The sequence below is a fragment of the Aythya fuligula genome, chromosome 20 (assembly GCF_009819795.1).
Source record: "Aythya fuligula isolate bAytFul2 chromosome 20, bAytFul2.pri, whole genome shotgun sequence".
NCBI classification, from domain to species: Eukaryota; Metazoa; Chordata; class Aves; order Anseriformes; family Anatidae; genus Aythya; species Aythya fuligula.
In genome coordinates this window covers 6,316,388-6,336,652 of record NC_045578.1, presented here as the reverse complement: position 1 = coordinate 6,336,652, position 20,265 = coordinate 6,316,388, and the positions used below count along the sequence as shown (strand labels likewise).

The window sequence follows — 20,265 nt, the reverse complement described above, 5'->3', positions numbered from 1 at the left end:
GAGGGAACTGGGGGTGTTTAGTTTGGAGAAGAGGAGGCTCAGGGTCTCATCTTGAAGGGAAGATGTGGGGAGTCGGGGTTGGCCTCTTTTTGCAGATAACTGGTGATAGGACCGGAGGGAATGGCCTCAAGTTGTGCCAGGGGAGGTTCAGGTTGGGAATGAGGAGACATTTCTGCTCAGGAAGAGCAGCCAGGCACTGGGACGGGTTGCCCAGGGAGGTGGTGGAGCCACCACAGCCCCTGGGGGCGTTTAGGGGCTGTGTAGGTGTGGTGCTTGGGGACGTGTTTTATCCCTGGGGGAGGTTAGGGGCAGGTTGGTGGTGCTTGGGGACACGCTGCAGTGGTGGCAGTGCTGGCAGGGGGTGGTTGGGCCGGATGGCCCCGCAGGGCTCCTCCAGCAGTCAGGATTTGGGGGTTTTATGGCGAGCTTTGGGGGTGCCTCACGGCCCCAAGCCCAGGGCCAGGGGCTGCAGGCCGCATCGCGCCCGTGATTGTCCAATCAGAGCCCGCTCCGAGCTGTCACCGCTCTCCTCTCCACCAATCAAAACCAGAAGAAGGCGGGACCCTCCCCCCCCACGGGAAGCGCACCGCGAGCACCGTTCTTTTCCCTTTCCCTCTCTTTGCCCCGCCTCCCCACCCTTCCCCGCGCTCTGACGGGCTGGGAGCGCTGTCCGTCAGGCTTTGCGAGCGCCGATTGGACAGACCGCAAGGCCGCGCTCCCCGCCCACATCCGGGCCTCGGAGGCGCGGCGGCGGTGGGGGCAGCGCCGCCATTGCGGGGGGGGAGCGAGGGGCAGCGGTGAGGGGGGACCGGGAACCGGGGGGGGACCGGAGGGGACCGGGAGGGCCCGGAGAGGGCCCGTGAAGGGGCCGGGACCCCGCCGTGAGCCCGTGGTGCGTCTCCCCGCAGGTCCGTCGCCATGGCCGCCGTGTTCCCGTACCGCGGGGCCTGCGCCCCGGTGCCCAGCCCGCTGGCGCCGCTGCCCGACTACATGTCTGAGGAGAAGCTGCAGGAGAAAGGTGGGTGAGGGCCGGCCGCGGCCTGCCGAGTGGGCCCGGCCCGGCCTGACGCCGTGTTTTGGTTTCTGTGTCCCCGCAGCCCGCAAATGGCAGCAGCTGCAGGCCAAGCGCTACGCCGAGAAGAGGAAATTCGGCTTCGTGGACGCGCAGAAGGAGGACATGCCCCCCGAGCACGTCCGCAAAATCATCCGCGACCACGGCGACATGACCAACAGGAAGTTCCGCCACGACAAGCGCGTCTACCTGGGGTACGGGACAGCCCCGCTCCCGGGGGATGCGCCGGGAGCTGCTGCCGTGCTGAGGGTGCTCGCTGAAGGGGGAGCCCTCTCTCAGTGTCAGCTGGGCACAGAAAGCAGCGTGACAGCACGAGGAAGGCAGGCCAGGCAGTTGTACTAGGATGGCAGTGAGGAAGAGGAGGATCAGCAAAGGATTTTGTTGCTTTGAGTTTTTGAGAAAAAAACACCATGCTGAATCCTAAGAGGGTCTTTGGGGGGAGCATCAAGTAGTCAATATGGTTTTGGATGATTAATATACAAAATATTAAATATACAAAAATATTTTTGATGGGATGTTTTTAACATGTAATGATCTCTGTGAAACCAACCAGTAGAAAACTTTCTGGTAATGAGATCAGTGAAGCGCAAGGATAGAAGGGGAAGTTTGCGGTGTTGTCACTGGAGGCCTTTAGGAGCAGGTTAGCTGAGCAGTTTTCAGGGCTGGCAGATGTACACGTGAGAGGGCTTCCAGCAGACAAATGCCTGTTTTCTTGAGATCTCTTCTAACTGTGATACTCCTTGATTTCTGATTGCAGTGCTCTGAAGTACATGCCTCATGCTGTTCTGAAGCTCCTGGAGAACATGCCCATGCCGTGGGAGCAAATCAGAGACGTTCCAGTCCTGTACCATATCACCGGAGCCATCTCTTTCGTGAATGAGATTCCCTGGGTCATAGAGCCGGTGTACATCGCGCAGTGGGGGTAAGTGCTGCCTTCCTTAACCCCGGTGGGATCTTGTGAGCAAAGTCCCACGCTGATACCACAATAAAAGCGGTACCTGACAGCCTCTGGTTTCTGCCAGGTCGATGTGGATTATGATGAGGCGAGAGAAGAGGGATAGGCGTCACTTCAAGAGGATGAGGTTCCCCCCGTTTGATGACGAAGAGCCACCTCTGGATTATGCCGATAACATCCTGGATGTGGAGCCCCTGGAAGCAATTCAGCTTGAGCTGGATCCAGAGGAAGATGCCCCTGTGCTAGACTGGTTCTACGACCACCAGCCGCTGAAAGACAACAGGAAGTACGTAGCACAACTCAGTGAGGAGTTGGGAGTGGGGAAAAAAACATTATTCACTACATAAATTAGCTGTATGTGGTGGTATAAAACCTTTGCTTGTGCAACACTGGGCTATGTGTGATGTTGGCATGGGGAGAAAACCTTCCCTCAAGAACAGGAGGGGGAATCTGACCACTGTAAAGCCATCCCTCGGTCTTCAGCATCTAGGGAGGGCAAACAAAGTCTGTCTGTCTCTTCATGGGTAATTGCTAAAACTCTGATGTGTCTTACTATGCCTGAGATGGAAACCTGGATTGTCTAGTTGGGATTTGAGTCGGTGGTTACTAAGAGTGCACTTACGAGAAGCTCCTGTATATGACTTCAGATGTTGGTGCCTCAGTTTGAGGCAAGGAACTGGACAGTTGTAATCCATAAAAGTTCTCAGCAACCCTGCAGCATCTCTTTTCTGTCTAGGAGGAGGCAGGAGTTGGCTGTCCGTAATATTTTCTGCAAATGGCATTCAGGGAAAGGTGTTGGGTTATTTGTGGTCCTTTAGTACGGGACCAGTTGTCTTCTGGCTGTACAGTGAGCGTCCCGTTCTGTTTCCCTGCAGGTATGTCAATGGTTCCACGTACCAGCGGTGGCAGTTCACCCTGCCCATGATGTCCACGCTGTACCGGCTGGCAAATCAGCTGCTCACCGACCTGGTGGATGACAACTACTTCTATTTGTTTGACCTGAAAGCGTTCTTCACCTCCAAGGCACTGAACATGGCTATTCCTGGAGGGCCCAAGTTCGAGCCTCTCGTTAGAGATATCAATCTTCAGTAAGTGTTTGATTTTGGAGGAAAGATAAGTAATTTCCTGGGAAAGGGTCATGAGGGCTAATCTGTTATCATGTGCCTTGCCTTGGGTGAGATAATTCTGGGTCTTTGCTCAAGTTTATCATTGTGTGTGATGTGCCTGTTGCACATCTGAGTGGTTTGTAGGATGAAGAGAAGGCTAAAGGAAAGGCACAGATACTACATCTTTGGTCAAAAACATTTGTGTTTCTGTCTTCTCGAGTGCTGGTATGACAATTTCTTTTCTTCTCATTTGAGGGATGAAGACTGGAATGAATTTAATGACATCAACAAAATTATCATCAGGCAGCCCATCAGGACGGAGTACAAAATTGCTTTCCCATACCTGTACAATAACCTGCCCCACCACGTCCACCTGACCTGGTAAGTGCAGCAGTCTCGAGAGCAGGGAGAGGAGAAGGAAGCCATTGGGATGCTCTAATAATTTGTTCTGTGTTGCAGGTATCATACTCCCAACGTTGTTTTCATTAAAACTGAAGATCCTGATCTCCCAGCTTTTTACTTCGACCCTCTGATCAACCCCATTTCACACAGACATTCCGTTAAGGTGAGTCAGTGTTCAGGAGAGCCTCTGATAAACTGCATGTGTGGAGGTGTTTGGGCTTTAGCATCTTTTTATAACCTTGTTTCTGATAATGGCGCAGATGCATACGTATTTCAGGAGAAAACATAAGCCTTTCTTTCACAAAAACAAAAATGTAGTTACTGTTGTCTTTTTTGTAGGTGCACAAAGATGTTTCCTTTCATCTCGAGGATAAAGTTCAATGCCTAAATAACAGTGTTGTTTTAGTATTGTCTTATAGGCTATTTATCTTTTTCATGGAGCTGACATTTCCCTAATTTACCTCTGTAACACCTAGCTCAGGGTCCAGTAGCCAGCCTTTAGGGCCATGAAGATGATCAGGGGGCTAGAGCACCTCTCCTGTGAAGGAAGGCTGAGAGAGCTGGGGCTGTTCAGCCTAAAGAAAAGAAGGCTGCAGGGTGACCTCATTGTGGCTTTTCAGTACTTAAAGGGGGCTTAGAAAAAGATGGAGAGCGACTTTTTGCTCAATCAGATATTGACAGGACAAGGACAGATGGTTTTAAATTAAAAGAGGGGAGATTAGAGGTTAGGAGGTTTCACTCAGAGGGTGATGAGGCACTGGAACATGTTGCCCAGAGGAGTTATGGATGCCCCATCCACAACGTGTTGCATGTTTTCTGTATTTCAGAGTCAGGAGCCACTGCCTGATGATGATGAAGAGTTTGAGTTACCAGAGTTTGTGGAACCTTTCCTGAAGGACACTCCGCTCTACACAGACAACACAGCCAATGGCATTGCCCTGCTCTGGGCCCCACGGCCCTTCAACTTGAGGTCTGGGAGGACTCGGAGAGCTCTTGACATCCCACTGGTCAAAAACTGGTGAGTTCTTCCCAGGGGAAAAGGGTGTCCTAGTGTTTGTGACATTATTATTACATTACAATACAAATAAAATAAAGAGATCGTGTGATGGGTGAGTGGCTGGCTTCTGGAGATTTCAGGAGGCTTTCTGGAGACTTGTCATTTTATAAGGAATGTGAGTTACCTGGAAATTTGAAATATATTTTATCCCTAGGTATCGTGAGCACTGCCCAGCAGGCCAGCCAGTGAAAGTGCGAGTCTCCTATCAGAAGCTTCTGAAATACTACGTCCTGAACGCGCTCAAACACAGACCCCCCAAGGCCCAGAAGAAGAGGTAAGCGAGGGCCTGTTCAGGAGGAGCTGCTGTAGGGGATGCAGCTGATGTTAGTCTCTTCTCTCCCCAGGTACCTGTTCCGCTCTTTCAAGGCTACAAAGTTTTTCCAGTCAACGAAGCTGGACTGGGTGGAAGTAGGCCTGCAGGTGTGTCGCCAGGGCTACAACATGCTGAACCTGCTGATCCACAGAAAGAACCTGAACTACCTTCACTTAGATTACAACTTCAACCTGAAGCCAGTGAAGACCCTCACCACCAAGGTATCAGTCCATGTGCTGTTCTACTCAAGAGTAAAGTATACCTGAAGGTTTTTAAGTAGCTGGTGTGGTAATAGTGAACACAGTGACTCAGTTGGTCAGTTGCTGTACAGACTGACCAAATTGGAGCTGTTTGACTCTTAGCTGGAGTTAAGAAGCACTTGAACAGTGCTCTCAGACATGGTCTGATTTTTTAGGTGGTCCTGTGTGAAGCCAGGAGTTGGATTCAGTGATCCTCATTGGTCCCTTCCAATTCTGGATATTCTAAGATTCTGTGGTTCTATGAAATCCTGAATCTTTGTCTTTCCTTTTCCAGGAAAGGAAGAAATCCCGTTTCGGTAACGCTTTCCATCTGTGCCGAGAGGTCCTGCGCCTGACTAAATTGGTGGTGGACAGCCACGTCCAGTACAGACTGGGAAACGTGGATGCGTTTCAGGTAGGCTTGATTCTTTATTTTCCTTGTTTCCTTTTAAAGGTGGAGAGGGGAAGTTGAGAGAAGGAATGGAATATCTGGATGGGCTTATATGGGATGCACAAAATGACTGTTGCAGTGTTACAAAAAAGAGGGAAGCAAAGAAAGCATTTGGTATTGAGTGAAATGCTGCTGTTATTCTAGTTCATAAGAGTTGATGATTGCATGAGTGACTGGTGGGAGCTTTGCACAGCCCAATACACTCTCCTCACAGCTGCAAAATAAGCCTGGCTTCTTGAGGCAATGTGTGCAGTGTTGATTGTTATCTCTGACTGTGCTCCTTGTGTTTCAGTTGGCAGACGGCTTGCAGTACATCTTTGCCCATGTAGGTCAGCTGACAGGAATGTACAGATACAAGTACAAACTGATGAGGCAGATTCGCATGTGCAAGGACCTGAAACATCTCATCTACTACAGGTTTAACACAGTAAGTTCCACTTCTCCGATGAGGTGGTGATCCCAAGTAAACTGACCGAGAGGGGATGGATCCTGGAGTGTCCGTAAATGACCTCCTGTTACCGTGCCTCTCTTCTTCCAGGGGCCTGTGGGCAAAGGTCCTGGCTGTGGCTTCTGGGCTCCAGGCTGGAGAGTGTGGCTGTTCTTCATGAGGGGCATCACGCCACTGCTGGAACGCTGGCTGGGGAATCTGCTAGCCAGGCAGTTTGAAGGTCAGCACGCTGTGTAAATCTCGGACATGGGAGGATTGTCTGCTAAAGATTAATGCTGTTTACTTGCTAGCTTAAACTCAAGGTTTCTGTTTCAAGTGGTGATTTGAGTCCGTGTTCCTTGTCAGCCCCAGCAGCTATTGTCCTGTTTAGAGCTCTTACAAGACCAATGCCCCCACAGTAGATTATAAATGGAAGTGGGATTCTCTGATCCATAGTGCTCTGGGGTCTGTAGCACCCTGATCAATTATTCCAAACTCATCAGTAATGTTGTGGCAGTTAAACTTCTTCAGATACCCTGCACATCTTTGCAGGGTACTCCTTTAATACGAAGAAGAGGGGCACTGCCCTCTTCTAATGTCTGAACTGCTGAATTATCTTGTTTTCTTCAGGCCGTCACTCAAAGGGTGTAGCAAAGACTGTCACAAAGCAGCGCGTGGAGTCTCACTTTGACCTGGAGCTGAGGGCAGCCGTTATGCATGACATTCTGGACATGATGCCAGAAGGGATCAAACAGAACAAAGCCAGAACCATCCTGCAGCATCTGAGCGAGGCTTGGCGGTGCTGGAAGGCCAACATCCCCTGGAAGGTAAGTCCCTCACTTGACCTTTCTTTTCAGTTCAATTATAACACCTCTTACGGTGAACTGCTCTCATTAAGGTTCCCGCTCCTGTTTCCCTCATAATACTGTCCCTCCCCAGGTTCCCGGGCTGCCCACTCCTATTGAGAACATGATCCTGAGGTACGTGAAGGCAAAAGCTGACTGGTGGACAAATACAGCTCACTACAATAGAGAGCGTATCCGTCGCGGTGCCACTGTGGACAAGACTGTCTGTAAGAAGAATCTGGGCCGGCTGACCAGACTCTACTTAAAAGCTGAGCAGGAACGACAGCATAATTACTTGAAGGTACTTATGTCCTGCCTGAGGTTGCCTAAATTTGTGCTGTTTTTATAAGCAGGCTTTCACTGACTAATCATGTTGTCGTGGTTGTGCAGGATGGGCCTTACATCACAGCAGAAGAGGCTGTTGCTGTGTACACAACCACAGTGCACTGGCTGGAAAGCAGGAGGTTCTCACCCATTCCATTCCCACCTCTGTCCTACAAGCATGACACCAAGTTGCTCATATTAGCTCTGGAGAGGCTGAAGGAAGCTTACAGGTAAGCGTTGGGAAGTGACTGAGTTCTGCCAAGGGTCAGACATCTGCATTGGGAAGGGCTTCTGAAAGTTTTGTTGTCCATTATTCCTGAAATTGAGTACACCGTAAAACTGACCCTGATGGCCAGGTAAAGGCTGTAGGTTGTGGTGCTGCCAAGGCTGCCGGGGGGTTCTTCATGGACTCTGCCACTTGGGGAAAAACAATGCCATGTTTCTGGGGGCTGTTGGGCAACTGGGGAATGTGGATTGTGAAGAATTACAGATCTTGTCTTGACCCACTTGGTTGATGCTGTCTTTGATTTAATGCAGCAGCCATTAGTTTTGTTCATGCTTGGGTGTGTGAGCTGTTCTTTCTCACTTTCAGTGTGAAATCTCGCCTGAATCAGTCGCAGAGAGAGGAGTTGGGCTTGATTGAACAGGCTTACGATAATCCTCATGAAGCTCTGTCCAGAATCAAGCGACACCTTTTAACTCAGAGAGCCTTCAAGGAGGTGAGCGTCCTGGTCAAAGCAAGAGAACACTAAAAACTTATGCTGTGTTCTACCAAGACTATCAAGAGACTTGACAGGTGTTTTCTGTAAATGCAGGCTTCAGCTTTACCTTCTCTTTTTTAGGTGGGTATTGAGTTCATGGATCTCTACAGCCACTTGGTTCCTGTTTATGACGTTGAGCCCTTGGAGAAAATCACAGATGCTTATCTGGATCAGTACTTGTGGTATGAGGCTGATAAGCGAAGACTCTTCCCTCCTTGGATCAAACCTGCTGACACCGAACCTCCTCCACTGTTAGTGTACAAGTGGTGCCAAGGTTAGTGAGGGTTTGTATTCCCTGATAAAATGAGTTCTGTTAATGTGAGCTTGCTGCTTAAGAATCCCCTTGCTGAGTTTTCATATTTGCAACTTTCAGACAATAGTACAGTTAGTTATTAGGCTCAAAAGCTGTATTTTGTAGGTTAACCATAGCATTTGTGGTTGACTGTGTATTTCTGTTTCAATTTCTGGATGGACTGGAGGGAACGGAGGCTGAAAATCAGGTGTTACAGGAAGCACGCTGACTTTCCATGCCCAGAATGGTGCTTCTGCACTCTGAGAATTGCCTTGTCAGCTAACATGACACACTTGTTTGTCTCCTCAGGCATTAATAACCTGCAGGATGTTTGGGAAACAAGTGAAGGTGAATGCAACGTCATGCTGGAATCTCGATTTGAGAAGATGTATGAAAAGATTGACCTGACGTTGCTCAACAGGCTGTTGCGTCTCATTGTTGATCACAACATCGCTGACTACATGACAGCCAAAAACAACGTGGTCATCAACTACAAGGTGATGATTACTGTCAGAAAAGGGGGGTGTGTGGACTGTAAAATTCAGAAATCTGAGACCCATGGGTAGGAGGGGGGACACAAGGCTTGGCAAAGAAATAAGTGATTAGGGAGTAAGGAAACTGTACTGGGTCCTGGTGAAAAGCAGCTGCTCACACAAAGGTTTTTGGTGTATTGTGCCAGTCAGGTTCTCACCCTTTTCCTTCTGTTACTCAGGACATGAATCACACCAACTCCTATGGGATTATTCGTGGGCTGCAGTTTGCTTCCTTCATTGTCCAATATTACGGGCTTGTGATGGACCTGCTGGTGCTGGGCCTGCACCGTGCCAGCGAAATGGCTGGGCCCCCCCAGATGCCAAACGACTTCCTCAGCTTCCAAGACATTGCCACTGAGGTGGCCCATCCCATCCGCCTTTTCTGCAGATATATCGACCGCATTCACATCTTCTTCAGGTGAGAGCTCCACAGGGCCCTGCTTTCCTCTGCTTAACTTTTGTTCTGGCATCTTGCAGTGGATGTTTTGAAAGGGGGAGTTGGTATGCTTCTACTCCAGTTTTTTTTCCCCCTCTGCTAAGAAGTATCAGGAATGCTTGAATTAACAGATTTTCCAGAACAATTGGGTGTCCAAATGCCTCCTCTTGCTTTCCCAGTTCACCATATTAAGAGGAGAGCTTTGCTGAATCAGTAGAAAAGCAACATCAAAAGTCAAATTGATTTTCCACAGCTAAATAAGCCTCTTGGGGCTTCCTAGCAAGTGGATGTAGCGTTTTATGTGTGTTCATGGAAAGATAACCCAGTCAAGGGTTGGTCTGTGCTAATGAAACTGAAGTCCCTTTCAGTGGGAAGATGGAGGAATTGGATAGTTACCTTCAGATGTGCTACAGCAATCAACTTATCCCTAAGCAGGTCCTAATCATTGTGGTCATATAACTCCAGCTTCTCTTCTGCGTGTTTCCAGGTTTACAGCAGATGAGGCAAGAGACTTGATTCAGCGCTACCTGACAGAGCATCCAGATCCCAACAACGAGAACATCGTCGGCTACAACAACAAGAAGTGCTGGCCCCGGGATGCTCGGATGCGCCTCATGAAACATGATGTCAACCTGTAAGTGCTGCAAGCTGGAAAAAACAAGGAGCAGGGTGGTGGGAAAATTAGTTGTGATAAGTAAGTGTTGAAGCCTGGCAGACAGGTGCTCAGAAAAAAAAAAAAAAAGATGAAATGAGGAGGTTTGTGCCATAATTCTGACAGTGGATGATGGATGTGAGAGACTGTGCTGCTAAGAAAGCCCTGAAAGCTTGCCCAGTTTGTATTTCACCGTGGTAACAGACAGCCTGGCCTCACTGTGCATGCCTTGTTTTTCAGGGGTCGTGCTGTTTTCTGGGATATCAAGAACCGCCTGCCTCGATCCGTCACCACAGTACAATGGGAGAACAGCTTCGTCTCCGTTTACAGCAAGGACAACCCCAATTTGTTGTTTAACATGTGTGGTTTTGAGTGCCGTATTTTGCCCAAATGTCGCACCAGCTACGAGGAGTTCACCCACAAGGACGGTGTCTGGAATCTGCAGAATGAGGTAGGGTAAGAGTTAGGCTGGGAGAGGAGACCCTGCTGGGACTCCTGGCATCAGAGCTTGGCTTACACCTGCTGGGGGGGGGGTCTGCATTTACGAGCTGTGTTCCTGGGACAAGTGGCAGGTAGAGCTAAAAGGAACTCAGTGAGGGATGGGGAATCCTTGGTCGGGGGTGAGGTGGTGGATCCAAAACTGTAGAGGTGCTGTTCAGCCTGTTGCCTTTCATGTTTGATGAATCCCTGATGGCAAGAGCTCACTTTATTGCTTACCTTGTCTTGGATGGAGGGCTCCCAGGAAGGAACTGATAGCCCTGTGCTCTTGCAGGTCACCAAGGAGCGCACAGCCCAGTGCTTCCTGCGTGTGGATGACGAGTCCATGCAGAGGTTTCACAACAGAGTGAGGCAGATCCTCATGGCCTCTGGCTCTACAACCTTCACTAAGGTAAGGTGGGAGAAAGGTGTGAGAGAGCTTTCTGCAGATGCTTGGGGAACAGGCTGAGAACCAAGCCCTTGTTTTCCTTCCTAGATTGTCAACAAGTGGAACACAGCCCTGATTGGCCTGATGACATATTTCCGGGAAGCTGTTGTGAATACTCAGGAGCTGCTTGATTTGCTGGTGAAGTGCGAGAACAAAATCCAGACTCGAATCAAAATTGGGCTGAATTCCAAGATGCCTAGCCGTTTCCCACCGGTGGTGTTTTACACCCCTAAAGAGCTGGGAGGGCTGGGCATGCTCTCCATGGGCCACGTTCTCATCCCACAGTCTGACCTGAGGTGAGTTGTGCTGCCCTATCCTAAACGCCCACAAGGTTTGCGTGTTCTGATAAATAATTCTTTGCCATAAAAATATCTGAGAATGCTAAAGCGTGACTTGGTAAAGAGAGAGGTTGTCTTCACAGTAGGTCATGGCAACGTGACTCGCGATGTCCCATTGCTCCCACCTCACTCTTCTGCCTCTTCGCTCCAGGTGGTCCAAGCAGACAGACGTCGGCATTACTCACTTCCGCTCAGGAATGAGTCATGAGGAGGACCAGCTCATCCCAAATTTGTATCGTTACATCCAGCCATGGGAGAGTGAATTCATCGACTCTCAGAGAGTATGGGCAGAATATGCCCTCAAACGACAGGAGGCTATAGCCCAGAACAGGTACACGTTTCCATGAACACGTTTCCATGTGCAATCACATCTCAGCTGGGCGGGGGCAGGCAGTGGTGTGAGGTCTGCTGCTGTCTCAGGGTTCTGCAGACCTTGTTGGGTCTGTGATACACATTACAGGCTGCCTGCAGAGCTGCAGTCTTACCTCTGGAGGAGGCATGGGCTCTGCAAACAGATAGCACACCCATGGCACAGTTTAAGATAAATGATATGCCAGATGGTGCCAGGAAAAGCTGACATCAGACCCATTTGCGCAGCTAGTTCTGCTCACTTACAAGGGCAAGCTTTTCCTTTTGGCTGTTTGATATCAGCCTGTTCACAGTAAAAGCTGTGGAAGCTTTGAGCCTCTTGAGTGCTTGGCATTTTAGAACCTCCTGCCAGAGCCCTGAGGTCTGTATCATTTCTGTGATCTCATCAACTGAAATATTCATTAATGCGTTGTCATAAAATGGAGATGTAACAAAGTGTGGGGGCTGTCTTTTCTTCAGGCGTCTGACGCTGGAAGATCTGGAGGACTCATGGGACAGGGGGATTCCTCGTATAAACACACTTTTCCAGAAGGACCGGCACACCCTAGCGTATGATAAAGGATGGAGAGTCAGGACTGACTTCAAACAGTATCAGGTATTGACAGGGACTTTCTCTGGCTGATTGTGAAGTTCAGACTTGATCTTAGATTTTGCCCAGCCTGCATTGCCCAGTAGCACTGGCAGAATTCACGTTGCAGATGAGCTGTGTCTTCCAGGACAGAGTATGTGAGGTTTTTCACTTGTTAGCTGGCATCATCATCTTGGTTCCTAAAATTAACGCAGCACAGTTAAGAGATCTGAATGCAAAGCTGCTCACTTGTGGGCTGTTTTTCGCAGGTCCTGAAACAGAACCCGTTCTGGTGGACACATCAGCGTCATGACGGGAAGCTCTGGAACCTGAACAACTACCGCACGGATATGATCCAGGCCCTTGGTGGAGTGGAGGGCATCCTGGAGCACACTCTCTTCAAGGGCACTTACTTCCCCACGTGGGAGGGTCTGTTCTGGTAAGAGAAACATTCATCTCGCATTGTCATGCAAACTGGAGCTTAGTGATGCACCCGGGAGGAGTTCATGGTTCAAGCTGTACTGATCCTGCTTTGAGTGTGTTCTGTTTTCCAGAAGTGCATTGTATAGCTCAGTTGTGAAGGGTACCCGGAATTGTGCTCTGACTGAATTTTCACATATGAATTCATGGAAACTTATTTCCCTGAAGCAGGCTTTCTCACTCCTGGTGTGCTTGTTCCATGCCTCTATTATATGTGGTGCGTGGCAGTCAGCTGTGATTGATTGTCATTCTAGGGAGAAGGCCAGTGGCTTTGAGGAGTCCATGAAGTGGAAGAAGCTGACAAACGCCCAGAGATCTGGTTTGAATCAGATTCCAAACAGAAGATTCACTCTGTGGTGGTCTCCTACCATTAACAGAGCCAACGTAAGTATCTGGAGCTTGCCTGTAGAAACTTCTGCAGAGTTGAGAGCAGTTAACAAATCCTTCAGAACTCCTCTTGCAGATGAACTGTAGATGTAAGCCTCCTCAACAGGAGCAGTTCTGTTTTCTAAACTTGGCCAGTTGTGCTGTTGCCTGTTCTCAAAGCTGTTTTTCCTTTGCAGGTGTATGTTGGGTTTCAGGTGCAGCTGGATTTGACAGGTATCTTTATGCATGGCAAGATCCCCACGCTGAAGATTTCTCTCATTCAGATTTTCCGAGCTCACTTGTGGCAAAAGATCCATGAGAGCATTGTAATGGATTTGTGTCAGGTGAGCAGTATGTGAACAAGGTTTGTTTCTGTGCATTGCAGACATGTTTCTTGTGTACCAACAGCCTCCTGCTCACAACAGTAGCAAGGCTACTCCTCCTGCAATTCAGTAGGGAAGGGGAGGAAACTAGATTTTCCTGGCCATCTGCCAGGTCTTTGCTGAGGATAGACTCTTTTAGCTAGACTGTTTGAACACAACTCACCTTTGACTGCCTTTTCCCCAGGTGTTTGATCAAGAGCTGGATGCTCTGGAGATTGAGACAGTGCAGAAAGAGACAATCCATCCCAGGAAGTCATACAAGATGAATTCCTCATGTGCAGATATCCTTCTCTTTGCTTCCTATAAGTGGAATGTGTCACGTCCATCGTTGCTTGCAGATTCCAAGTAAGTGCTTCCCTTTCTCTGTCCTTGATCTAGCTGCAGAGAAGGAGCTGCTGAGGCTGTCATCCTGAGCTGGAGGCTCTCTCTCTTGGGCACCTTTGGTTTTCTTTGGGGACCCAGGAGAACACGATAACACCTGGCAAAGAGCAGGGCTAGTTTGGGTAGATGGTTGGTGCACCTCTAGCACCGCCTTCTGGAAAACATGAAGAGCATCTCTGCTGCTCTTCCCTCTTCCATTTGCCCTGTACCATGAGCCCAACCTCAGGAGCTCTGAATAGTTCTTCAGGAAACTCCGGGGAGCTGTGCCATCCTGGGCCCACGGTGTGGAGTAAACTGGACACTTACCTGTACCTGTGCTGTGTTCACTTAATTAAACCCTCAGCAGACATTCCCTGGGATAGATGCTGCTCATTGTGCAGTAGAAGAGTAGCCATGAGTAGCATTATTAACAGCTTCTGCATTCAGATGCTGTGTGAAGAGAGCAGTGGAAACTTTCTTTTCAGGAACGTATGCAGACAGCAGCCGGCTTCAGTAATCAGATTTGGTAGCAGTTACTCTCTGCCAAAGAGATAAGCAGCAATTGCCTGAGAGTTTTGTGCCAGATGAGTTATTCTGGCTTGCTTTTTCCTTAGAGATGTGATGGACAGCACCACCACTCAGAAGTACTGGATTGATATCCAGCTGCGCTGGGGAGATTACGATTCCCATGATATTGAGCGCTACGCAAGAGCCAAATTCCTGGACTACACTACAGACAACATGAGTATCTATCCATCTCCCACCGGTGTGCTCATTGCCATCGATCTGGCCTATAACTTGCACAGGTAAGATCTGCACCGTCTGTATTTTAACTGTAATTGGTAGTTCCTGGATGTCTTACTGCATCTCTGAATTGGGCTGCAGTCCAGGCAAGGGTGTGAGGGAGGAAGGCAGAAGCTGGAGGTAGGCACTGAATGGGATGAGGCATCTAGGCAGCTCTGTCACTGATGTCTGCTGTAACAATGGTTCCGTCCTCCCAGTTCACTAATCAGTTGTTTTCTTAGGGGTTCTCTGCCAGACTGCTCCTGGAGGTCAGGGACAGGCCTTGTTTAAAAGCTGTCTGCGAAAGGGGGCAACTGTTCTTCACTGGGGGGAACTAGGGCTATGTCGTTTAAAGCAGACTTCTCCAGTGGGCCAATTAGAGAAGATGAAACCTTTCTGAGATCACGTGTGTGCTCTGACTTCTCACTGAGAGGAAGCAGAGGAAAAAGCTATAGGTGAACAGCTCCAAGGACATCACAAGAGAAGTTAGTTATCAGCCTGCAGAATGGTGCCTGGCTACTGTATGGCAAGACTTCTGCATTGCTGTTCTTACTTCATCTCGGAGCTGATGGCAACAACTGTTTCTGTCTGTTTTCTTCTTCAGTGCATATGGGAACTGGTTCCCTGGGAGCAAACCTCTGATCCAGCAGGCTATGGCCAAAATTATGAAGGCAAATCCTGCGCTGTATGTGTTGAGAGAACGAATCCGCAAGGGGTTGCAGCTGTATTCATCTGAGCCCACAGAACCGTACCTTTCCTCTCAGAACTATGGAGAGCTCTTCTCCAACCAGATCATCTGGTTTGTGGATGACACCAACGTGTACAGAGTGACCATTCACAAGGTGAGGCCAGGGGCGCACCTTCAGGGGGAAGGAATAAGGACTGTAAATGTCCTTTGCTGGGGATGATTGTGGAGGCATGCATGATGGAAAACTAGGAATCAGCATGGGCCTACTTTTTTTCTGCAATGTGCACAGAGCAGCTCTTTCCAGTTTCAGTTTCCAGTACAGTTTCCAGTACAGTTCTTGCTCAAAGCATGTGGCAAGTCAGTTGTTGTGCAAGTGTGTGGATAAGCTGCATTCGTCTCACTCAACTTTCACTTGTTTCCTCAGACTTTTGAAGGGAATTTGACCACAAAACCTATCAACGGAGCCATTTTCATCTTCAATCCCAGGACCGGACAGCTCTTCCTGAAGATCATCCATACATCTGTGTGGGCAGGACAGAAGCGTCTGGGACAGGTGGGGCCTGCCTGCTTTTTGTGCTTTGGGCAGTGAGGCAGGGCTGGGCTGTGGTGTCTTGGAATATACACTTGAGTAGAAGGCATCGTGAGGGTGTTTAGCTTCCCGCCTCCCAACAGGTTTGGAGCTCCAATTGTTAGTGTGTAACCTGTGCTCTGGCAAACGTTTGCATGGGATAAAGAAGGGAGAATGCAGGCGTTGATGTTGCAAGGTTTTTGAGGCTCTGGGGTGTACAGAGCCTATGTCGACAAGCAGGACTTGAGAAACAGCGCTGTGCTGACTGTTGCAGCAAATCACATTGCTCTTGGACGAACATCCAGTGCAGCGAAAAGACACTGAGGTGATGAAGCCAGGGAGGTGGTGTAATCAGCTGTTTTTTCTCAGCCAGTCAGGAGTAACTGAGCTCCAGGAATGGGAACTGCCCTCTGTGACCACTGAGAGGGAAATGCTCGGCCTTGTCACTGATCTGAAACAAGCCATACATTTCTGATGTATTTTTAGGATTTGGTTTGAGCCTCTCTCATTCTCAGAAGTATGGAGACTTTGCTGTGAGCAGGGAGATATTCTTCTAACCCTGCTGTCTTTTTATAGCTGGCCAAGTGGAAGACTGCAGAAGAAGTGGCTGCCTTGATTCGATCGCTTCCCGTGGAGGAGCAGCCTAAACAGATCATAGTGACTCGAAAGGGCATGTTGGACCCACTTGAGGTAACAATGTGCATACGGTTGTTTAGGGACGTTGTAAAATCATTGTGAGGTTGCAGAACTGTTCTGTGTTCCCGTGAAAGTCTTAATCTGGCCCAATGTTCTGCAACAGTTGTGAGTTAATTCCTCTTCTCAATAAACTCCAGGTGCACTTGCTGGATTTCCCCAATATTGTGATCAAAGGCTCAGAGTTGCAGCTGCCTTTCCAGGCCTGTCTGAAAGTGGAGAAGTTTGGTGATCTCATCCTGAAAGCTACTGAACCCCAGATGGTTCTCTTCAATCTCTATGATGACTGGCTGAAAACAATCTCTTCCTACACGGTGAGGACATGCATAGTCTGTACTTTGCTTTGCCACTGATACACAAACCAAAAGCCAAGGTTTCAGAAGTCCTTCCCTATTATCTACTCAAGAGCACTTGCTCTTGGTCTGCGAGGATTTTTCTTCAGATTGATTCCACTGGCGCTTCTCATGTATTGTTGGTGTGCCCGAAGAGAGGAGTGGTGTGAAAGGGAGAAGAAAAAAAAAACAACACGCATTTTCTAACTAGCTGCATCTTTTTTTCTTCTCTAAGGCATTCTCCCGCTTGATTTTGATTCTCCGGGCACTACATGTGAATAATGATCGAGCCAAAGTGATTCTGAAACCAGACAAGACAACCATAACAGAGCCTCACCACATCTGGCCAACCCTGACAGACGAGGAATGGATCAAGGTGGAGGTGCAGCTGAAAGATCTGATCCTTGCTGACTATGGCAAGAAGAACAAGTAAGCCACTGTCCTGCTGCAGTAATCCTGTCAGCCTTTCCTTCCTGCTCTAAATACTGTGTGGCCCGAGCACTCCTTGTGCAGATAGAAGACTTTGAAAGGCTTTTGGCAATGAACGGTCAGAGTTGTAGGGAAATTGGTTATATTAATCGCTTTCTGGAAAGGCAGATAAAAATACTTGATCTGTGATTTCTGATCTGTGCATTGTGTGATTTGGTCCTTCCTCTTGTCTAAAATGTTTTGGTTTCGTTTTTCGTAGTGCCCTGACTGTGTTCCAAGCTTGTGCCCTCGTGAGAAGGGTCCAGTGTGTATTTTTGAAGTGCCTGACTTGAGTGAATTTTATCTTTCAGCGTGAATGTTGCATCCCTGACACAATCGGAGATCCGAGACATTATCCTGGGCATGGAGATCTCTGCCCCCTCTCAGCAGAGACAGCAGATTGCAGAAATTGAGAAGCAAACCAAAGAGCAGTCGCAACTGACAGCCACACAGACCCGCACCGTTAACAAACATGGGGACGAAATCATCACCTCCACAACCAGCAACTACGAAACCCAGACTTTCTCCTCCAAGACTGAGTGGCGAGTCAGGTAGGGAGGCAGACAGCAGTGGAAAAGGTCAGAGTGCTCAGGAAGGACCTGTGCACCCTGTAATAGTTGTCTCCTCTTCACAGAGCAATTTCAGCTGCCAACCTCCACCTGAGAACGAACCACATCTACGTTTCATCAGACGATATAAAGGAAACAGGCTACACGTACATTCTTCCCAAGAACGTGTTGAAGAAATTCATCTGCATCTCAGATCTGCGGGCCCAGGTGAGTGTGCAACAAGTCTGTTGTGGTGGTTCTCTGTGCTGCTGGGTCGTACACCAATCCTGGGCAGTCAGCTCCTGCTGCTGTCTCTAGGCTGGAGGTAGACACCGTTGATATTGGCTGAGAAAAGTTCTAGCCAGGTGCTGATGGCTTCCTTTGGCCAGACTTGGGAGGAAACTCAGCACAGAACAAAACTGATCTTCTGTTCTAGTGAGGACCTCCTGAACAAGAGATACCTGCCATAGGACCTAAGAACAGGCCCACTGACCCTTACATGGTTATAGGAAGTTCTCTTCTGGGCTCATAAAGTGTTTTTTTGTGTTCCTAGATTGCCGGTTATCTGTATGGAGTGAGCCCTCCTGACAACCCTCAAGTGAAAGAGATTCGGTGCATCGTGATGGTGCCCCAGTGGGGAACACACCAGACCGTGCATCTCCCGGGGCAGCTGCCGCAGCACGAGTACCTCAAGGTGAGCTGAGCTGCTCCCAGGGAGGGTGGAAGAAGATCACCCTCTCCTTAACAGAGACCTAAGGCGATGGAAGAATCTTGCTGCCACGCTCAGCCCCGATGCACTCACCTCAGTTACCTCTGCAGGGTGCCCTTGTTCTGTTGTGGATGCAGAGCTTCAGTGTCTCAGCTTGAAGTCTGCCCGATCTGGGATCAGGTGGAAGGGAGAAGCCTGTAGTCCCCGTGTACCTTGCACCGTGCTTGAAGCTGTCTTGTTTTTAAACAGCTTTTGCTTCTCTCTTGGCTTTCAGTTTCTTTTTGTAAAGTAACCAATTTTCGCTTTCTTTTTATCAGGAAATGGAACCTCTGGGGTGGATTCACACCCAGCCCAATGAGTCCCCGCAGCTGTCACCACAGGATGTCACCACCCATGCCAAGGTCATGGCTGACAACCCCTCCTGGGACGGGGAGAAGACCATCATCATCACCTGCAGGTGGGAGGCAGCAGGGCTTCTGTGTCCCCTCTGCCAGGGCAGAGAGAAGCCAGGCTGCTGAGGGCGCAGCTCTTGGGAACACGTTGAAGTCTCAAACTAAAAATTTGGCAGAAAGGGGAGCATTTGCTCAGTTCTTGTTTCCCTCTGTCCCCGATTAATCTGACTTGCATCATCTCTCTGCTCTCCTTTCAGTTTTACCCCGGGCTCCTGCACCCTGACAGCCTACAAACTGACCCCGAGCGGCTACGAGTGGGGCAGGCAGAACACGGACAAAGGGAACAACCCCAAGGGCTACCTGCCGTCCCACTACGAGAGGGTGCAGATGCTGCTCTCGGATCGCTTCCTCGGCTTCTTCATGGTTCCAGCGCAAGGATCCTGGAACTACAACTTCATGGGTGAGCCCCGGGAAGGGGACAGGAAGGGAGGCAACGCAAACAGCTTGGGGAGGAGAAGGAAATGGCTCCTTCGGCGAAGCATTCCTCACGTGTTGTGAAGCTTGACCTTCCTCTGAGCAGCTGGCAGGGATAGTAGCATTGTGGTCTGACCTTTCCTTGGTACCAGTGCAGGGTTGTCAGTTCTTAATGATTTGAGGCAGCAAGAGGGCAAACTCTGATGCAGGAGAGAAATCAGACGTGAGACCATTTTGTGTTTCTGGATTGTAGTGTCTGGTGTATTGCCACTGAATAATTAATATCTGTCAGGCAGAAGAGATGATGATGGGAGAGGGAAGCTGTGCCCGGTAGGGAGGGGTAGCAGGGAGCCCTGGTTGGAGGACATGAGCTTGGTGAACCATAGCCACAGAAGGGGTCAGGAAATGAAGAGGCTGGCAGACAAAATGCTTGACTTACTCTAGAGAAAAGCACTGCGGGGGCACTGTAAGCCTCTGGGGGAGGGAGCCATGCAACACAAAGTGTGGAGACTTGCGGGTTTAAAACTTCTTCCACGCTCTGCTTAAGAATCCTCTTGGGAGGGCAGAGGGCTTCGTTAAGCTCCTGATTGATAGGGAGGGCTTTCAGATGGGGACGGGAGGGAGCTGAAGGTGGAAGCTCTGACTCAGCTGCGACTCTCTCTTCCAGGTGTTCGCCACGACCCCAACATGAAGTACGAGCTGCAGCTCGCCAACCCCAAGGAGTTTTACCACGAAGTCCATCGCCCCTCTCACTTCCTCAACTTCGCCCTGCTGCAGGAGGGGGAGGTTTACTCCGCCGACCGGGAGGACCTCTACGCCTAGCCCTGCTCCCCCCGGCACCCTTAGTACTGTTGATATTCAACAGCCTCCCCCTGCTTTTCCCATCCTCACACCCCCCTCGTCCCCCGTTCACCCCGCACGCGTTGTCTCGGTGGTTGTACCGTCTGTAGAGTGGC

At 49.5% G+C, this 20,265-nt stretch overlaps 1 protein-coding gene across 2 annotated transcripts; it reads left to right on the top strand.

The window, feature by feature from the left end:
* The first annotated feature begins 749 nt into the window (after positions 1-749).
* PRPF8 (pre-mRNA processing factor 8) lies at positions 750-20,263 on the top strand. Of its 2 annotated transcripts, XM_032200726.1 has the most exons (43): positions 750-797; positions 909-1,018; positions 1,098-1,266; positions 1,830-1,994; positions 2,095-2,313; positions 2,903-3,115; positions 3,389-3,514; positions 3,593-3,698; positions 4,363-4,553; positions 4,747-4,866; positions 4,937-5,126; positions 5,440-5,559; positions 5,888-6,022; positions 6,134-6,263; positions 6,653-6,849; positions 6,962-7,168; positions 7,258-7,421; positions 7,784-7,910; positions 8,034-8,226; positions 8,554-8,741; positions 8,957-9,195; positions 9,701-9,847; positions 10,106-10,316; positions 10,638-10,754; positions 10,839-11,086; positions 11,280-11,459; positions 11,957-12,092; positions 12,335-12,504; positions 12,800-12,929; positions 13,109-13,255; positions 13,479-13,639; positions 14,269-14,460; positions 15,042-15,279; positions 15,550-15,678; positions 16,270-16,383; positions 16,527-16,700; positions 16,954-17,147; positions 17,498-17,737; positions 17,821-17,962; positions 18,288-18,428; positions 18,761-18,900; positions 19,093-19,295; positions 19,977-20,263. In XM_032200726.1, the coding sequence occupies exons 2-43, from the start codon at positions 919-921 to the stop codon at positions 20,129-20,131; spliced, it is 7,008 nt and encodes a 2,335-aa protein (XP_032056617.1). In that variant the 5' UTR covers positions 750-797; positions 909-918; the 3' UTR covers positions 20,132-20,263. The 2 variants fall into 2 exon arrangements, with proteins under 2 accessions (XP_032056617.1, XP_032056618.1); XM_032200727.1 differs by lacking the exon at positions 750-797 and having other exon boundaries at positions 883-1,018.
* The last annotated feature ends 2 nt before the right edge of the window (positions 20,264-20,265 follow it).